Here is a 17,952-nt window from a genome sequence, read left to right on the forward strand (position 1 = left end):
CCCTACATCTAGGTACCGGACCTTCACTTGACCGCACTCTCTGAATCTAACATATTCCCCATGTTCCTGAGATTTGTGGATTTCCCTTGGAAATCCTACTAACTTTTTCTGCCTGTCAGACTCTTACTCATCCTTCAAGACTCAGGTTTTTTTGGGTTTTGTGTTGGTTTGGTTTGGTTTGGTTTGGTTGAATTGAATCGCATGCAGAGGAGCACTAAGAAGGTGCTGGATTTGGCAGACTTCTCTGCAGCGCTTTGCTTTAGCTTAGTGGGAATTCTCTTCAGCTCAAGCCATGAGTGCCCCACAAGGGAGCCCAGTATGTGCATGTCTTTACTCGCTCTGCTAAATTGTGTTTTATTAATGTATGTGATTGTACTGATGCTCAGGCCACTGTGCTAATGACTGATAATTGCCTTAATGAGCTACTTGTAAGAAATACAGTAATACCAGTAGGGATGAAACCAGACCCCACCACAGCTGGTGGTGTAATAGCCCTTTCATTGGCTTTGAAGAAGAGCAGCCTGCAGGATTCTGGCAGTGAGTATAAGGAAGAATTCTGAGTTACCCACTTTTCCCTGAACACCAGAGTTACCCATCTTCCACTGCAAGTTAACCGTGTGCACATCCGTCAGGGGGCTAGGTTATCTGGGTAGCAGATCTCAGGGACTCCCATGAATGAGTGTTCCCTCCATAATGTGTGTTTATCAGAGGTTGCCTGTGGCTCTAGCCCATGCTGTCTTCACTCAGGGATCCAGGATGATGTTGTAACCTCTTATCAGGACCATTGCTGGTCATCATGGCAGAGAGAGGGGGCCCCTCAGTTACCCGTGGGCTTATTTCATTGGCCAGAGTAAGTCACGTGGCCGTGCGTGGGCAGAGAAGTTCGGTCTTGATGGGCTCCGAGCTGGAGAACTGGTATCTGAACAGCCTGGGGCCCCCCACACCACGGTAGAATGGTACATGCCTGTGCCTTGTATGGTTTGGTTCTAGGGAGTCAGTACAGAGAGATTACTGGCCCCGTCTGAGGCTCGGCGAGGTTTGTGGGGAAGGACCCAGGCTTGGGACTTAGCAGTGCACGGTTCAAATCCTGACCACCTTGTATTAACCATGTGATGATGGTCAACGGCTTAACCCCTTAACTGAGTTTCTTCATCTGTAACATGAAAATAGCAATGCCAGTCCTATAGGACTGTTAAAGGATCACGTGAGATAATGGATTGAAAGCCTCTCTAATTTTGTCACAGTGAATGTTAGCTCTCCCTGTGGGAGCCACGGAGTGAAAGCCGCCACGCCTGTTCAGGTGTGTGCGCCACCGTAGTTGGTACCCGGGTTCTCCCTTGTGGCAGCCACACCCTCGTGTGCATCTGGAGCTCTCGGAATGTGTCCGGTGCGACTGAGGAACTGCACTTCTGATTTTATTTAACCTTGATGATTTAAATTGTAGAGCGAGTGGTGTAAAATATTTTCTCTTCAAATACAAGCTTATTGTTTTGGAGGTATTTTTCCTTTAGCCACACAAGGGTAATTGTTTTGGAAGGACTCCATTTCACTTTAATTATTGAAAATATAGCATCGCAATTGAGATGTACTGTGAGTGTAAAATATGCACCCAATTCTGAATATTTACTATGAAAACAGCATGTCAGTTCTCGCATTCATCATTTTTATATTGACCACATATTTTTGGATATATGGGATTAAATCAACATATTACTAAAATTACTTACTGGAAAATTTAAAATTACCCACGGGGCTAGCATTGTATTGGCTGGTGTTGGTTTAGAGATACAGAGAATGAGGTCCATGCCTTATTGGGATTTGTCTGATTATCTCTCCATCCATCTATCCATCCATCCATCTAGTCAGTACAGATCTATGGATAACCTCCTGTCTGTTAGGCTCTTGGTTATCACTGCTGATCAAAACAGATGTGTTCTCAGAGCTCATATGCTAGTATGAGCCGCTGTATGGCACATGGGACAGGGTATTAGGAAAGCATATGACATAGAACCTGCGCTTTTTAGTACATTAGGTGGGTGGATGGGGTTAGGGAAGGATTTGCTGAGATCCAATATCAGAGGGAGGAGGGTCGGATGAAGGTGGGTCTGGGGCTTGGAGAAGAGTGTGGCAGGCAGAGTGAAAAGTATGCACCCAGGTCCCGAGGCTGAGCGGGAAACAGCTGTGCAGTCCCCACCGAACCTCTCTCCATCTCGTCCTTTTGAGCTGTACAAATAGTTCACTTTCACGGGAAAATACAGAAAGGATGGTCTCCTGAATGATGTGTGAGACCCTGGATCCTTCGGCTGCATCGTCCTCGAGGTCCAAGTCCAGCACACACTACACTCCGTGGAGCCCATCCGTTTCCCACATCCGACTCCGTGCATCCTCAGGACGGGGCGCTTCTGAGTCTTACATATGCTTGTGATCTCAGAGCTGAGCCGTGGGCCTTGCAGCCTGTAAACACTCCACGGATCCTGATTAGATTTATCCCCTCCTACAGAAGGAGGCTCATTAACCACGTTGCCCCACTTTTTTTGTGCTTTTGCGGCGGGGGCCGAGGAGGGCTGCCCAGGCTCCCTTGCTGACTCCTCTCAGCACCCTGGCAAGGTGTCATCCTCCTCTTTCCAGATAAGGAGATGGAGGAACTTGAAAAGTAAAAGATCTGGTTGTGAAAGTGAACGCTTATTGCACACTTACTATGCCGGTCCCTATTCTACCGTGCTTCATATGAATTAACTCATTTGCTCCCCAATGGTCTGATGAAGCTGTCATCCTGACTTTGCAGGTGCTGAAACAGCACAGAGAAGCTGAGAGATTTACCTAGGCTCACACAGCTCCTGGCAAGCCATGTCCAAGGCTTTGCTCCTAACAACCTGCCATACACTCTCACCTGCTGCACCACACTGCCCATCAGGCTGTGCTTCTGGAAGTCACACGGTTTGCAAGCGCAAGGAAGAGGACTCGAGGCCAGCTCTGAGTCTCATTGTTTCCCTCTGAGCAGGGCAGCTGGCCTCCCCGAGAACCCTCCAAGGCCTGAACACTGCTCTGGGGCCTGGAATTCAGAGACGAATAAGCGATCTTCCTATTTTCAAGGAGTTTATAGTTAGGGGAGATGTCATATTGCAGATGATTTCAATGTAATGATACAGCCGTGTTCCTGGAAAGTGTTCAAGGAGCGATTTGTCCTCTTCCAGGATGTGATTATGTGAAAGGGGTGTTTCTGTTGAAGGCTTTGTAAGCACTGTGTCTAAAAAATGTGCCAGGTTCATTTATAAGGCTCCAGGCTGTCCTGGAGGCTAGACTCGCAGACTACCCTGGCCCAATGTGTGTCTCCAGCTGAGACACGTTAGAGTTGCTGCAGTCAAGCCTGGTTCTCGAATCACAGCCCCACCTGACACTCCCAGCTCGTCCAGGCCATCTTGCACGAGCCCCCTTTTGCTTCTCTTCTCTTTCCTTCTCCATCTTTCCGGACCATATGGTCCATTTGACTCTTTCATGCACTCATCCACCTGTGCCTTCGTTCACTTACCAAACACTTAACTTTTGTCTCCTGGTTTTCCTCGGTCAGGCACTGTCCCGAGACACAGGAAATACAGTGGTCACTAAAACAGACTGCTGCCGGCAGCTGACATTCTGGCAAGGGGCAGACACTAGAGGTCACTTACTGTAGGCCTCCACTTACAGGAAACATCCAGAAGAGGTAATCTGTAGAAACAGCATGCAGCTTGGTCATGGCCAGGCCCCGAGGGGGGACATGGGGGGAACCTGCCCCGTGGGTGGGGGGTTTTCTTTTGGAGGGATGGAAATATTTTGGAAATAGGTGGGGCAGGTGGTCGTACAACATTGCAAACACGCGGAGATGGCTCACTTGATATACTTTGTTTTATGTTGTGCTGTGTTTCACCTTAATGAATTTTTTAAAAATTGTAAAAAAAAAAAAAAATTCCAGTGAGGGAAGATAAGCACTAAAGGAAGAAGTTCATGGAGATGGTGGTGATATTACAAATGGAAGAGAAGGAAAGGGAGAGAGATGGGGCTGCTGGGTGGAATGACTGGTCGTCATGATAGACAGGGACACGTCAGCAGAGGGCAGAGGAGGGAGGCCGGGGGTGGTGAGGGCACAGCAAGGCAAAGGGCTGGAGGAGAGGGTGTCTGTTGTGTTTGGGGAACAGGGGAGCAGAGCCAGAGGGTGCTCCTGTCACCCCAGGTGCCTGTGTGCAGATTAGAACGAGGCATGCCCTCCCCAGAGGCACAGCCTGTGAGCACAGGGCTCCCCAGTGGGGGGGGGGGACTGAATTTTATCCCTCTCTGTCCAGCCCCCTTGTTCAGGCACAATGTGTGGATGTCATGTGGTGGCCCTGTTAAGAACTGTAGGACAGGGAGAATCGCTTTTTTAAAAACAGATTTTTTTTTTTTTTTTAAAGCAAAGAGTTGCAGTCTTACTCCCTGGGGAAAATAAAAACTAGGTTGCTCAAGGTATCAAAAGCACACAGATACAAAGCTGGTCCTGTGCAGCATTCTGTGGCAAGTGGTCCCCAGGTGTGTGCGTGGTAAGTGTTTGCTGGGCGGAAACAGCAGTGAGCTGGGCTTTGGGTCTCTTGCAGCCTTTTCCTCCTACGTGTGTTGCCAGCAACTGAGAAATGATCTGTCTGGTCCTCACAAGGTGCCAAATGCATATTTGAGGAATGAATGGATGGACAGTCCTTGAGCTCTGTGCTTGAAGACCAATGTAGGAAGATTCAGTTTTGTTATTTTACTGTTTAACTCATGTTTTGAGCCAAAGGGGCTTGGATATGCCTTGGTTATTGGAGATACAGTCCACCTCATGGGTTGAAAATTCACCGTATTTTGCACTTAGGGCTCTGGAGACAGATCTCAAAAAAAAAAAAAAAGTCCAAAACAGCTGTGGACAAAGGCAGCATTGTTGGAATCAGCGAATGACTTTCCAAGAAGACAACTCGCCAGAATGCTTTTGGCCGTACTGCCCTATGCAGACGAGAGTTAACAGGCCCAACCGGTTTCCGTAGGAAGGCCTGCTTGCAAGGTTGGGCCCTTGGCTAAGGTCTGAAAACTTGCATTTTAGGAGGAGGCCCACTATTCCTGAAGCTGGTTAAGAGTGGCTCACGGTGCCTAAAACTGTGCAAATGATATAGCTTATGCTGAACACCCCTTTTCCTTGCAGGCGTCCAGAATTTTGGTACATGCTAGGCAAAGGATGCCCACCTGACCAGTCTCCAGTGACAGCCCTGAGCCTGAACTTCCCCAGTCGGTCGAACACTGAGCACGTGTTGCCACAGCTCTTTGCCGGGTAGGTTAGGTGTGGCCTGGGTGACTCCAGTGGGAGGGGACTCCGGAAGTTAGCGCCAGGTTCCTTCTAGGTTTTACCCATGCGCCTTTATTCTGTGCTGATTTTGTTTAGTGTGTGTTGGCTGTAATAAGTCATAGCCATGCGTGTGTATGAGTATATGCTGAGTCCTGTGAGTCCTCTTAGAAGATCATGGAACCTGGGCTGGGTCTTGGAGACCTCTGACACCCCTCCATCGTTGGTTCTTAGCTTTATTAGTCCTGTCATCTTAGAGACCACTGAGTGCCGTTAGCATTTACTGGGTCCCCTTTGTATCCATATCACATCTGTAAAACGCCCACATCTCTGGGCACATTTGCCTTTACAAAGATTCACACTGCGACATGCTTCCATGGGTGACTGGTTCCCAAGACATTTCTAGATACCTTGGGAACTGTGATAGGGCACTGTGCAAGCCCCAGAGATGATTGAGACAGAGACAGAATCCTAAGTGTAATTCCCATAAAAGCAGAACCCCTAGAACTTTGGGGAAATTCAGTGTTCTGCCACTTCCGTGATGTGACAGTAGTTTTTATTGAGGACAGACTTATGCCTCTTGTCCTGAGGGAGTTCTAGAAGTGATTGTAAGATACTGGTAGGGTTGCGTGGTTTGGGGAAAGAATACTTTGCTCTTCCCCAGTATCTCTTGCTCCTCTTTCAGTTTTCATCAGTGTGTTCATCTCCCCCCCGCCCCCCCAGTCCATCCAGTTGCCCTCCTGTCTCTGCACTCACCCAGGCAGCCAGCCAGCCTTGCTGGGGAGCTTACCTTCCTGAGCACCAATTACATGTCACACGATGTGCCAGGCATGGGGTGCAGGAATGAGTTGAATAGGATCTGCCCCTCCTGCCCCCCCCAACCCCCGGTGTGTGGTTTAAGGGGAGAGAGGCAGGCATGGGAACAAGAACTTCTGGGTGGAAAGTGATGCACCCAAGTCTCTCCAGAATCACACAGGAACACGTGCCTGGTTCATCCTGCTGGGGAGAGGGGGGAGGGTGACTATGTCCAAGGAGATGGGACCGTGCAGGGGGTGTCCTCTGTCCCTGTCTTCATGGGCATTTAAGCAAAGGACAGGGGAAAGCCCTCCTCTCGTGGGAGTTCGCCAAAGGTACATTTAAAATACTCTTTTCATTTGGCATTGAGATGAGTCAGAGCTGCCTTGAGCTCAAGGCTGGGGACACGGCCATTCCCAAAGGAAAGTGGCAGTTACCCTCCTTCACCTGCCAGGGGTAACCAAAGGAAAACTCCTGAACGGAGTAGCCTGGAACTTGCAGCAGGGCCCACGAAGTCTTCCCGCCGTGATGATGGGGCCGGAGTCCCCTCCCTGGTGCCTCCTCTGAGGTTCTGTCAGAGAGTCAGCGCTTGGGAGATAAAGAAACCAAATTATCGCTTTTATTTTTGGCTTTGCCTGGGGTCAGAATTCCTTTTGTTTCCGACTTACCTTTTGTTTCAGCCACTTGGCCTGGTTTCTGTGTTTAGAACATTCTTTCGTCCTCTCTGCCTCCACGAAATCATTCCTTTGCACAGATGCATGTTAACCCTGCGCTTTTTTCCCCCCAGAGTTAATTAGCAGGCCTTTCCTCTCTGGGCTTTCATGAGGAGGTCAGAGAGAAAGCAGGTATTCCATGAGTGAGCAAAAATAATAAAAACCGCAAACCCTGTGTGTTTTTAAAGTGCTTTATATAACACAATCCGGCTCTTAATTCTTATGGTGACTCAAGCATTCGGTGGGAGGTTTGCCCTCCCCATTTTACAGATGAGGAAACTGAGGCACAGGAGGGTTAAGGGATTTGCTCCAGTGCCTCTACTCGTCTTGGACTAGAGAAAGGTGGGACACCCAAAGCACAAATCACCAAACAGCACACAGCGAAATAGATCAGTTGTTCTTAATCACAATTGAGAATGTTGCTCTGGAGAGGGAGTCTGTTAAGAGGAGGGTGAACGATTGGGAGAAAATTGTGCAGATCACCTATCTGACAGCAGACCTGTCTCCGGGATCGATAGTAATCCCTCCAGGCTCGACAGGAAGAAACCGGACAGCGCGCTCAGAAAATGGGCAGCAGACTTACACGGATACTTCACCAAAGAAGATCTACACAGATGGGGGCGCCTGGGTGGCTCAGATGGTTAAACATCTGCCTTCAGCTCAGGTCATGATTCCAGGGTCCTGGGATCGAGCCCCACATCGGGCTCCTGGCTCAGCAGGGAGCCTGCTTCTCCTCCCTCTGCCTCTCTCCCTGCTCATGCTCTCTCTCTGTATCTCTGTGTCTCAGATGAATAAATAAAATCTTTAAAAAAAAAAAAAAAGAGAAGATCTACACAGATGGCAGATGAGCCAGTGGGAAGGATATTCCACACCATCGGGGAAACACAGGGTAAAGCCACAATCCGCTAGCAGGGCACACCTGTTAGAATGACGCATGTGACACGTGCTGGCAACCCCCCCACATCGCTGAGGATGTGCAGAAACCACCTCTTCTGAGGACAAGTGAGATGGGGCAGCCCTCCTCTACATCTGTTGGACAGGTTCTTGAACAGTTAAACATATACTTACCCTGCGGGCCAGTGTTCACACTCCTGGGCATGCATCCGAGAGAAATGAAAACTTGCCTTTACACAAACACCTGGACACAGGTGTTTATAGGGGCTTTTTTTTTTTTTTTTTAAAGATTTTATTTATTTATTTGAGAGAGAGAGAATGAGAGAGAGCACATGAGAAGGGGGAGGGTCAGAGGGAGAAGCAGACTCCCCGCCGAGCAGGGAGCCCGACGCGGGACCCGATCCAGGGACTCCAGGATCATGACCTGAGCCGAAGGCAGTCGCCCAACCAACTGAGCCACCCAGGCACCCTATAGGGGCTTTATTTGCAGTAGCTCCAAACTGGACATGGCCAGTTTGTCCTTCAACAGGTAAATAATGATAAAATCACTATTTGATGCCAGAATTTTTTTTTTTTTAATTTGGCACGTGTTTTTTTTTTTTTTTTTTTTTTTTTAAATACAGCTATATTAAGGTATCATTGATAGATAAAAAGTGCACACATTGAATATAGGCAATTTGATGAGTTTGGACATATGCAGACACCTTCTATCCTATCACCACAATCAGGGTAATGAAACATTTTCATTATCAACACGCGATTTATTAAAATGTGGTCTCGCCTTACAGTGGAATACTACTTAGTAAAAAAAAAAAAAGAATGAACTCTAGGTGTGGAACAGCTGAGGTGGTCTTAAGGGCATTATGCTTAGTGGAAACGATCTCAAGAGGTTACATATTGTAGGATTCCATTTATGTAACATTCTCTGCACCACAGACTTGCAGAGCATAGGAGCAGACCAGTGGTTGCGGGGGGCTTGCAGGGAGCAGGGGTGTGTGTGGGTATAATGGGGTAGCTTGAGGGAGTTGCTTTGGGGGTAACGCAAGAGTTCTGTATCTTTTTTTTTTTTTTTAAAGATTTTATTTATTTATTTGACAGAGAAAGACACAGCGAGAGAGGGAACACAAACAGGGAGTGGGAGAGGGAGAAGCAGACCCCCCGCTGAGCAGGGAGCCCGATGCGGGACTCGATCCAGGGACTCCAGGATCATGACCTGAGCCGAAGGCAGTCGCTTAACCAACTGAGCCACCCAGGCGCCCAAGAGTTCTGTATCTTGACTATGGTGGCGGTCACAGAAATCTTTACATGTGACAGAATTTCTTGAACTATACCCAGAGTCCCAAAAAACCAAAACACTAGGACATACAAAAACGAGTGAAATCTGAGGGAGGTCTGTAGTCTGATTGATTGTACTGTGCTGGTGTTAATTTCCTGGTTTTGACAATGACTCTGTAGTTATGTAAAATGCCACTCTTGGGGGAACCTGGGTGAAGGGTACACAGGACCTCTGTGTACTGTTCTGCAGCTTGTTGTGAATCTAGAATTATTGCAAAATAAAAATAAGTGTAAAGTTAAAAAAAAAAACAAACCGTGAGAGGTAAGTATTTAGCAGTCAGAGCATTTGATACAATCCTTGCCTGCAAGAGGCTTATTGTCTGGTGCGTAGGGGTTTGGTTTGGTATGCCCACGCTAAACTTTTCAAACAGAATGAGTCAGGGCAGAAGAGAAAGCTGAGCTGCACAGAATCAAGCATCTTAAGAACTAAAACAGGCAGAAAGTGCCCGGGGCGGCCGCTGGGATACGGCTTCTCCCTGCTCTCTGTCTGAATGCAGCTCACACGTGTGTGAGCATGCACACACAGTCAGCAAACTCTTGTCCATCTTTGACATCCCTGCTGCCGTGTGGTCTCATCAGCGGAGACCTGTCTCTTTTCCTTTCCTGCACCCCAAGTCTTTCCCGACACCAACACACTTTCAGCCACTGACTTTTGCTTTTCTTTATCAGAATGTTCTTCTCTCTATCTTTACAAAGACAGGCATCCCTTTTTGCTCGAGTTGGTTGTCTCCTGATTTGTTTCTTCTGCGTGGATTATGCCTTTATTTTCACGGCCACAGTGCCAGGCCAGAGCATTGCTCTAGAAATGCTTCTCGGATGAACAAACAGCAGGCCGCGGTGTGCCCTTCTCCAGTCTGACTTCACAGGGCCTAGTCTTGCATCCTACCCGTGGGATTGCAAGTGTCACGGTCGACTAGAGACGGTATTTTGCAAAGGACCGGGCATATCGCTGGCTCTCCATCCTGATACGGATCGAGGTGTTACCAGCAATTTCTTGGAGAAAAAGCCTCCTGGAATCTGGAGGCAAAATACAGTTGAAGGTGTCCAAACCAATCCTACAGACCAGAAGCCACAATTCACGGCTCTAGGTGACCGAGGTCCACCCTGTTGTTACCTTTAACTGAATGCAGTAGAGTTGGCTGGGATGTTGAAGGGCATGACCTTGAAAGTTCCTTCCGCCTCCGAGTCTCTTGGGCTCCACTTGAGAGGCGCATGGAAAGCCCTCGTGGAGAACTGTTTCTGAGGAAGGACTTAGGATGGGTGTCATGGCATCTGCATTCGTCCCCTGCATCACGGGCCAGACGGGGCTGGGCTGGTGCCAGTTTTCCTTTGTGCATATTCCTCCAGTATTTAAGAGAGCCGGGGGTGGCAGGGACCTGAATGATTACATCATCCTCTCCAGATTAGATCTTTGGAAAATGTGTCAAGATCCTACATCCAGCGTGTGGAGCCACAGTTACCAGTGTGGAACATTCCTGATGCAGAAATGTCGTGTGTGTGTCTTGGTAAAGAGTGGGGAGGAAGAAGGAGATTGTCGTCTGTGGAGCACTCCTGGTGGTCGTCTCTTCCATCCGTCTCCCTTTCAAACCTTAGGAGTAGGAATACCCATAAGGTTCCGCTTATTCATTTCCTACAGCTTTCCTGTATTCTGTTTCCACCGATACTTTTGGTTATATAATATGCGCATTTTTAAAGATAAATGCAGCTTGTGTGTGTCTTCACATCTGTACTCATACGACCTCAGATATTGCTCGGTACTTTGCATCTATCGCCTGGTATAATTCATGCAACACCCTGCGCATGAGGATTAGGATCCCCATTCTATAGATGAGCAAAATAAAATGAGCGCCGGGGTGGGGAGGGAGGGGAGGTTAAGGAACTTCCAGGGTCACGATCCTAAATGGCAAAACGGGGGTAAGACTCAGGTCATTTTATTCTCAGAACCGGTGTTTTCAGGTTAGAGTGTGTCTTCAGAAACATTCTGCAGATAAAGGAGGGTCCCAGAACTCAAAGGCACTGGCTCTGTTTGGATGACTTTGAGAAGCAGCATCTACAAAACTGGCTTCAGCAGTTTAGGGAATATACTGGAAGTTCCCTGTAGTTGAGAATTCCAGAGGTAGGGCTGGCATGAGGTGAGACCGTGTCCTCTTCTTTGTGCTGCTTTTCCCACAGCCGCCATTGGTCACTCAGATGCATGCCACCTGGAATCATCATGGGGGCACTGGGGCTTTGATGACAATGATTGTGTAGGTTGATTGGAACCCACTGTAACACTTGAGGTGGTGGTGATGTGGAAAACAAAGGCAAAAGAAAAATTAAATTTCCTGACTCCCTATAGCCCACCAAGTCCTTGAAACAGGCAGAGTGACCTTCCTCTAGGAACTCAGCTGCCTCGGTGTTAATACTCTGCTAAGGGCAAAAGGCAATCTTAGTCCAACCCCCAGGGTCCTGTAAGTCTACTTTAACATATAAAAATTCCTCTGGAAACTTCCTTTGTATCTCTACCCTCCCCCCCCCCCCAAGATACATGTTGGCAATCATCCCCCAAGCATATGACCCACCGATATACATCTGAAGGGTCTCATGAGAAAGGTATTGTTAGACAGTAATAAATGATTTTTTCCTAACAACAGCTAGCCCCGTCAAGGTCCTGGAAAACTTGCTTCCAAAATTCCTAACCCCCTCCCAACTTGAAAGTATATAATGGGCCACTCCTCATGACCCAGGGTAGCTCTTTCTGGGTCCTGTCCCTGTGCTTTAATAAAACCACCTTTTTGTACCAAAGACGTCTCGAGAATTCTTTCTTAGCCATTGCCTCTGAACCCTAACATCTTTTCTACATCAGTGGGACTCCTCTCCAAACCCAGTTGGCTGGGTAGAGGGTCCTTTGGATCCTTTGGGACGAGGCAAGAGGAGAAAATGCAGACCAGAGTGTCTGAAGGGCTCAGTGTCTGAAATTGACTCTCAAGAGGCAGGAGGTGCAGGCTGGGGAAGGTAAAGGGCCTGACTGGAGGGGTCTCCTTCCTCCCCTTTTTCATCTGCCTACTTGCGGATTGACTGGAAATCCAGCCACCCACCGATCCACTCACCCCCATCTGTTGCTAATGTTCCTTGTAGGTTCCCACTTAAACTAGCCTCTTTCCAGATGCTTTTAGAAGTCTTACCACATCACCTTTAAGGTGGAAATTTCCCCTCCTCTTCCACCAGTCTCTACATTTTTCCAGGGTCTTCTGCAACAGGAATTTTCCTGTTCTCTTTCTCTTAGTTCCTTTTGTTGTGTTCTTCGCTGGCATGATTATTTTACAGGAAAGATCCTGTTCCTGGCACCTCTTCTGCCTTGACTTACTATTTTAAAGGTTTATTTTGCTTTTCTTATTAGAGTTTTGGATTCTTTTCGGTGTTTCTCTCCTCTGCCACCCAGTGTGTTAGAGGTCAGGCTTTGTGCAGGTCCCTCCCTTCTAATGTTTCAAATTCTTAGCTGTTTATTCTTCACTCCCATTGAAATTGACTCGCAGAAAAGGTTCCAGTAGCATGTTAAGTTAAATTCCAAAGTGCGGGCATTCATGTTTGTATTACCTGGGTAAGATCGGAGGACTTAATGTGTTTGAAGCATTATATGTGTATCAGCTGATTTAACAGAACCCCTATGAGGTAGGTACAATTTTTTATCCCATTTTACAGATGAAGAAACTGAGGTCCAGAGATGGTCATTGATGCACACAAACTCACACAGCCTGGAGGTGGCAGAGGCAGGATTTGAACCTAGGCCGTCTGGCTCCGGAGTCTACACTCTTGTCATTATGTCTGCCATGTGTACACATTTATAAGACCCCATATACAGATATCCACTAATGTGTATGTGGTTATGATTGCCGCAGGATTCACAGTGGTTGTATCTATGTAAACGTAAATGTAAGTACATAGTAGCAAGGATTAGTATGGCTAAGAGTGAATCAAATATGTACCGCCTGCTGGCCGTTGTGCTAATTGCTTACATTATTCCACGCTGGGCTTTCGACCGCCCTACAACTTGCTGCTATTATCCCAGTTTTTGAGGTGAAGATACCGAGGCTGACAGACCACTTTCTACCAGTTGGCATAGTTTACAAAGATGGCGCCTGAGTTTAAACCTTGGTAAAGATCCGTTCTCTTAAAATAGGGCCAGCAACTATCACCAATTCACTGAGTCCTACTCCCTGCCAAAATCCTCCGTTATTTTGGCCTCGTTTTATATGCATACTCTCCCTTTTGCTTTTGAGATTGTCCCACATTGGGCAGTTGTACCCGTGGATGCTGGACAGATGAGGAAACGGAGTTCAGAGAATGTGTGTGTCTTTCCCAAGGCCCCAGAGCAGTAAGAGGGCAGGTTGGGTTGGGCCCCGGATCTCTCTGCTGGGCTTTCAACTTCTACAGCCACCTGGCTCCTCGGGGGTTTGCTGCCTCTGTGCTGCCCCCCGCGAGGGGTACTGGCAGAGGAAACTAGGTCTGTGGGTAGAGAGGCTCCGGGCCCAGCCAGGGCTGCAGGTGCCTGGGCGGCCCCTGGGATTTGCCCCCAGCCCAGCAGAGAAGCAGCAAACTGAGACTCCCATCTTCTGTGGTCTGGGATCTGGGAAGAGATCTTGTCAGCATTTGCACATAATTCCCCAATTATATGCACAGACACAGGGGACCCAACCACACGCTTCCATGGACCAGAATGTAGGTGCTGGGAAGCGTGTGGATTCTGTGGGTTTAGGAGGCTGGGTGGGCGTCGCATCAAGCGTAAACTTGTCATCTTCACGCTTTCAACCTCACAATATCCGAGCCAGGTTTTCCCTCCGCATCCCATAAACTTCCTTATTTTCCCTGTAGTTGTAGGAGAGAGAGAAGCCTTACAGAAAACTTGGAAACAAAAATACATTCTTTTGCGAGAAAAAAAAAAACCAAAAAACAAAGAAAAAACCCCACAAAAGCTGCCTCTCTCAGTTCCATCTGTATTAGTATTTCTTTCCTTTTTTTTTTTTTTTTTTTTTTGGCGAAAGCAAGAGATTCTCACACCTCCCCTTCTTTTATGATTATGACAGAGACGCAGCAAGAGGACAGATAAGAGACGAAAGGGGGCTTGCCTTATGTAAATAAGCAGAGATCCGCGGTGGTGGGTGAGCAAATAATGCAGACACACCACGAAGGTTGGGAGATGAGTTGGAAAAAGTTCTATTTAGGGAGAAGGATTTTCCCATGTTCTTAGGGGAGGCAGGAGGGACTCTGATGCCGTCCACATTCTGGAGTCCAAGCCATCGTCCCGAGGGAAAGCGGCGCACTTCACTTCTCACCGCATGTGCTGGGGCTTCGGGTCTTGGACTGGAAATTGGGCAGGTGAGTCTTTCATCTCCATCAGTGGTGTTGTAATAAAAGCGGATTTATGTCCCAGCCGAAGTAAAATATGGGGGAGCTGGTGGAAGCGGCTGCTCCTGGGCTGGGAGGGAGGGTTTTTTCTACTCGGTTTGCGGTGGGCATTACGGACGCCAGGCAGGGGCTGAGACTGACTTTGTCCTTTCTCGTGTGCGCTTGGAGAAAAGTCCAGTATCCATTCTCGGAGGTGGGGCGGTGGCCTGTTTCCTTTTCTCCCCCTGCTGTAATATTAAAAAAAAAAAAAAGACAGCCGTGTAGTGGTCCAGGGTGGTGAGAGAGCAAAGGGAATTTTAAACTTGGAGAATGTGTTTTCTGGCTCCTGCTTGGGTCCCCAGCACGAATAGTAACTCGTTCTCGAACACCGGTTTCTGAGATGCCTTGATAGCGTGGTATGCATCTCCTAAACCCCCCGGGCACTGGCTGCAGGAGCTTGGCCAGGCACGGAGCTCCCTCCTCCGGACGCACCCAGGGGTCTTCTGTATGTGGATAGCTTTCATGGATGTTAAATAAGATAGTACTCAGTGCCGACTAGATGCTCTTCTGACCTCCCCGGCCCCACCTTTTCCTTCCCTTTTCTCACGGGTGGGGTTTTGGGGGAAACCCCTGGACATAGTGGGAAGGGAAGTCTGGTTCTGGAAAATTGGAAAGTGCTGGATAGTGAAGGAGGGGAGAGAGGTACTTCTGTGGACTGCGGGCAGGGGGCTTGGGCACGCCTGCATTTCCTATGGAGGAAAAGTCTGGAAGCTTGTGTTCTTTTGTTTGTGTGCTTTGTTTTTTGTTCGTTTGTTTTGGTTTTGAGCACGTGACTCTACTAGTCTAGTTTGTAATGCTGCCCGCATTGCACAAAGGAGGGTGCTTCTTCTTTCATGCCCTCCCAACATCCTGCCCCCTTAGAGCGGTCTCTAAGAGCAGATTTTCCGGGTGACACCATTGCCCTCCTGACATTTCATGTAATTCCGGAATATCTGCAGTCATAGTATGTTCTGTCACAGAGAGGGAAAATAACACTGGCTTTGGAGTCGGCGTGTCTGAGTCCGAACGTCGGCTCTGCCACTGGCTAGCAGGGACGCCGTGCCTGCCACTTAGCTTCTGTGGCATCACGTTCCTCAGATAGAGAAGGGGACGGGTGAGAATAAAGTTTAATTTGAGCGTGGAATGAGATGATGTTAGCTCGTGCCTATCCTCGCAGGTAGCAGGTGCGTAGCAAATAAGACACACAAAGATTTCCTTTTCCCTTAGATACATATAAGACTTAAAAAGTATTTTCCCTAGAAAAATGGTGATAGTTGTTATTAGTGGTGGTGGTGATGGTAGTAATAGAGGTAGTAAGCCTTTGGCTTAGCTCCCATATGAAAGTCCAAAATGATTTCTGTATAATCATCTGTCAAATTATTGCATGGAGGGGCGCCTGGGTGGCTCAGTCGTTAAGCGTCTGCCTTCGGCTCAGGTCACGATCCCAGGGTCCTGGGGTCGAGCCCCACATCGGGCTCCCTGCTCAGCAGGAAGCCTGCTTCTCCCTCTCCCCCTGCTCCCCCTGCTCCCCTGCTCGTGCATGCACTCTCTCTCAGATAAAAAAATCTTAAAAATGGGTGCCTGGGTGGCTCAGTCGTTAAGCGTCTGCCTTCGGCTCAGGTCATGATCCCAGGGTCCTGGGATCGAGCCCCACATCGGGCTCCCTGTTCATCAGGAAGCCCGCTTCTCCCTCTCCCACTCCCCCTGCTTGTGTTCCTGCTCTCGCTATCAGTCTGTCAAATAAATAAATAAAATCTTTAAAAAAAACAAAAAAAAACAAAAACAAATTATTGTATGGAAAAATAATGTGCTACTAATATTATTTAGATATATGTTCATAATAGTATACTAATAACAATGCTACTTAGCAGCATTATTCCTAAAGAAATTCATTCGTAAAACACCCCCCCAATAGCCTAATAATAAGGCATTGTTAGCAATAAAATGTCCCATACGGGTGAATTCCCAAGTGAAAGGACACCTTTCCCCCTTAAGCAGCAAAATTTCTCAAACCAAAGAAAACCAAAACCGCATGATGTTATTATGGAAAATGTTCTAAACTCGTCTTTCTTGCCCTTCTCCAGCACAAGAGACCAAGGATTATTTTAACTTCTCATAATGTGATTCCTTTCAGCTTTGTGCCATACTGTCACCCATGGGGAGTCCCCCTACAGACAGTGGCCCCAGCTGTCGTGCTTTGGTGGTTTCTGTAGCTGACCCCTTGCTAGTTTTTTCTTCAGGACCGCGGTCAACCGCCAGGGGCCGTCAGACCCTCGGTCCGCCCCACATTTGCTCATAGGCTTTTCAATTTGAACTATTATCTCATCACTCACGAGCTTTTCTCATTTACTTCTAGGAAAGTGGTTCTCCCTTCATTTAAAAGTCTAGTCTTTATAGCTACCACAAATTATAAAACAGCTCTTTCCTTTGTGTTCTCTTACACAGAAATTTTGTTTGCGGTGCGTACAAAGAAAAGTCAGCTGAGGTTGTTTTGGGCAGAATTTTTACCTGATGTTCACCTTGAGAGGACATGTGCCTGAGGGCATTTTAAAGCAAAAAAGTGAAGACTGAAACTTCTGAATTCATCTAAATAAATATTCTGGATATGTATTGCTATGGAAAAAAAAATTCAAAACAGCTTTTAGAAGTATCTGTCAATTATATCTCCTGTTTTGCTGAATTTAGGCGTTTGCTATGTCAGATAACTAGAGTCTTTGGATGTGAGGTTCTTTTTTTAATCATTGTGATGGGCAGGATAAACTTAAACTTTGATCAACTTCCACAGAAACATAGTTTGGTCTTTCATCATTTTTTTGAAGGTAAAATGATGGATGGAAATCTCTGGATGGTGTGAGTTGTTAAGTGTTTCTGTCGGGTTATGCATACCTCAAGGAAAGGAACCATCTTAGTTTTCCTTTTATTCACATAGCAGGCATTTATCAGCTTTTGAGGCCGTTTGGTACAGAGTTCCCAAGTTGAAAATGTTTTGGACTCAGAGCAGGACGATGTGGTTTAAATCCCTGCTGTGTCCTTGCACCATTCAGCTTAAAGCTCCTGAGTCTCGGTTTCTCTCAAGTGCGCGGACTTGGCCGAGAACCAGCTGGACACTCAGTCCCTACCCTCATGGAGTTTACAATTGGCCAGGGCTTCCTGAGCTCTGCTGTTCCAATCTTCCTGTTAACTGGTTGCTCACGTCTTCTTCTTCTTCTTCTTTTTTTGGTTAAGATTTTATTTATTTGAGATAGAGAGCAAGCGAGAGAGCACGGGCAGGGGGACAGGGAAGGGCAGAGGGACAAGCAGGTTCCCCATTGAGCAAGGAACCCAATGCGGGACTCGATCCCAGGTCCCTGGGATCATGACCTGAGCTGAAGGCAGAGGCTTAACCGACTGACCCACCCAGGTGCCCCGTCCACATCTTCTTAAGACCTTATTATTTACATAAATACACACTCTGTCTAAGCAGGTAACCAAAGGAACTCATGCTGTGATAAA

At 47.5% G+C, this 17,952-nt stretch overlaps 1 protein-coding gene across 8 annotated transcripts in view; it reads left to right on the top strand.

The window, feature by feature from the left end:
* Positions 1 to 17,952, top strand: part of LARGE1 (LARGE xylosyl- and glucuronyltransferase 1) — a 513,801-nt gene that overhangs the window by 101,035 nt on the left and 394,814 nt on the right. For 3 of the 8 annotated variants that reach the window (XM_064590661.1, XM_064590660.1, XM_054506843.2), the window contains exon 2: positions 5,183 to 5,308. The exons of the other annotated variants lie outside the window; for them this stretch is intronic. In XM_064590661.1, the coding sequence (XP_064446731.1) occupies positions 5,202 to 5,308 (107 nt within the window). In that variant the 5' untranslated portion in view covers positions 5,183 to 5,201. The remainder of the gene's footprint in view (positions 1 to 5,182; positions 5,309 to 17,952) is intronic. 8 annotated transcript variants of the gene reach the window in all.

Source organism: Mirounga angustirostris, unplaced genomic scaffold (genome assembly GCF_029215605.1).
Source record: "Mirounga angustirostris isolate CCGP_5_RB_7025 unplaced genomic scaffold, mMirAng1.0.hap1 SCAF_5, whole genome shotgun sequence".
Classification (NCBI taxonomy): Eukaryota; Metazoa; Chordata; class Mammalia; order Carnivora; family Phocidae; genus Mirounga; species Mirounga angustirostris.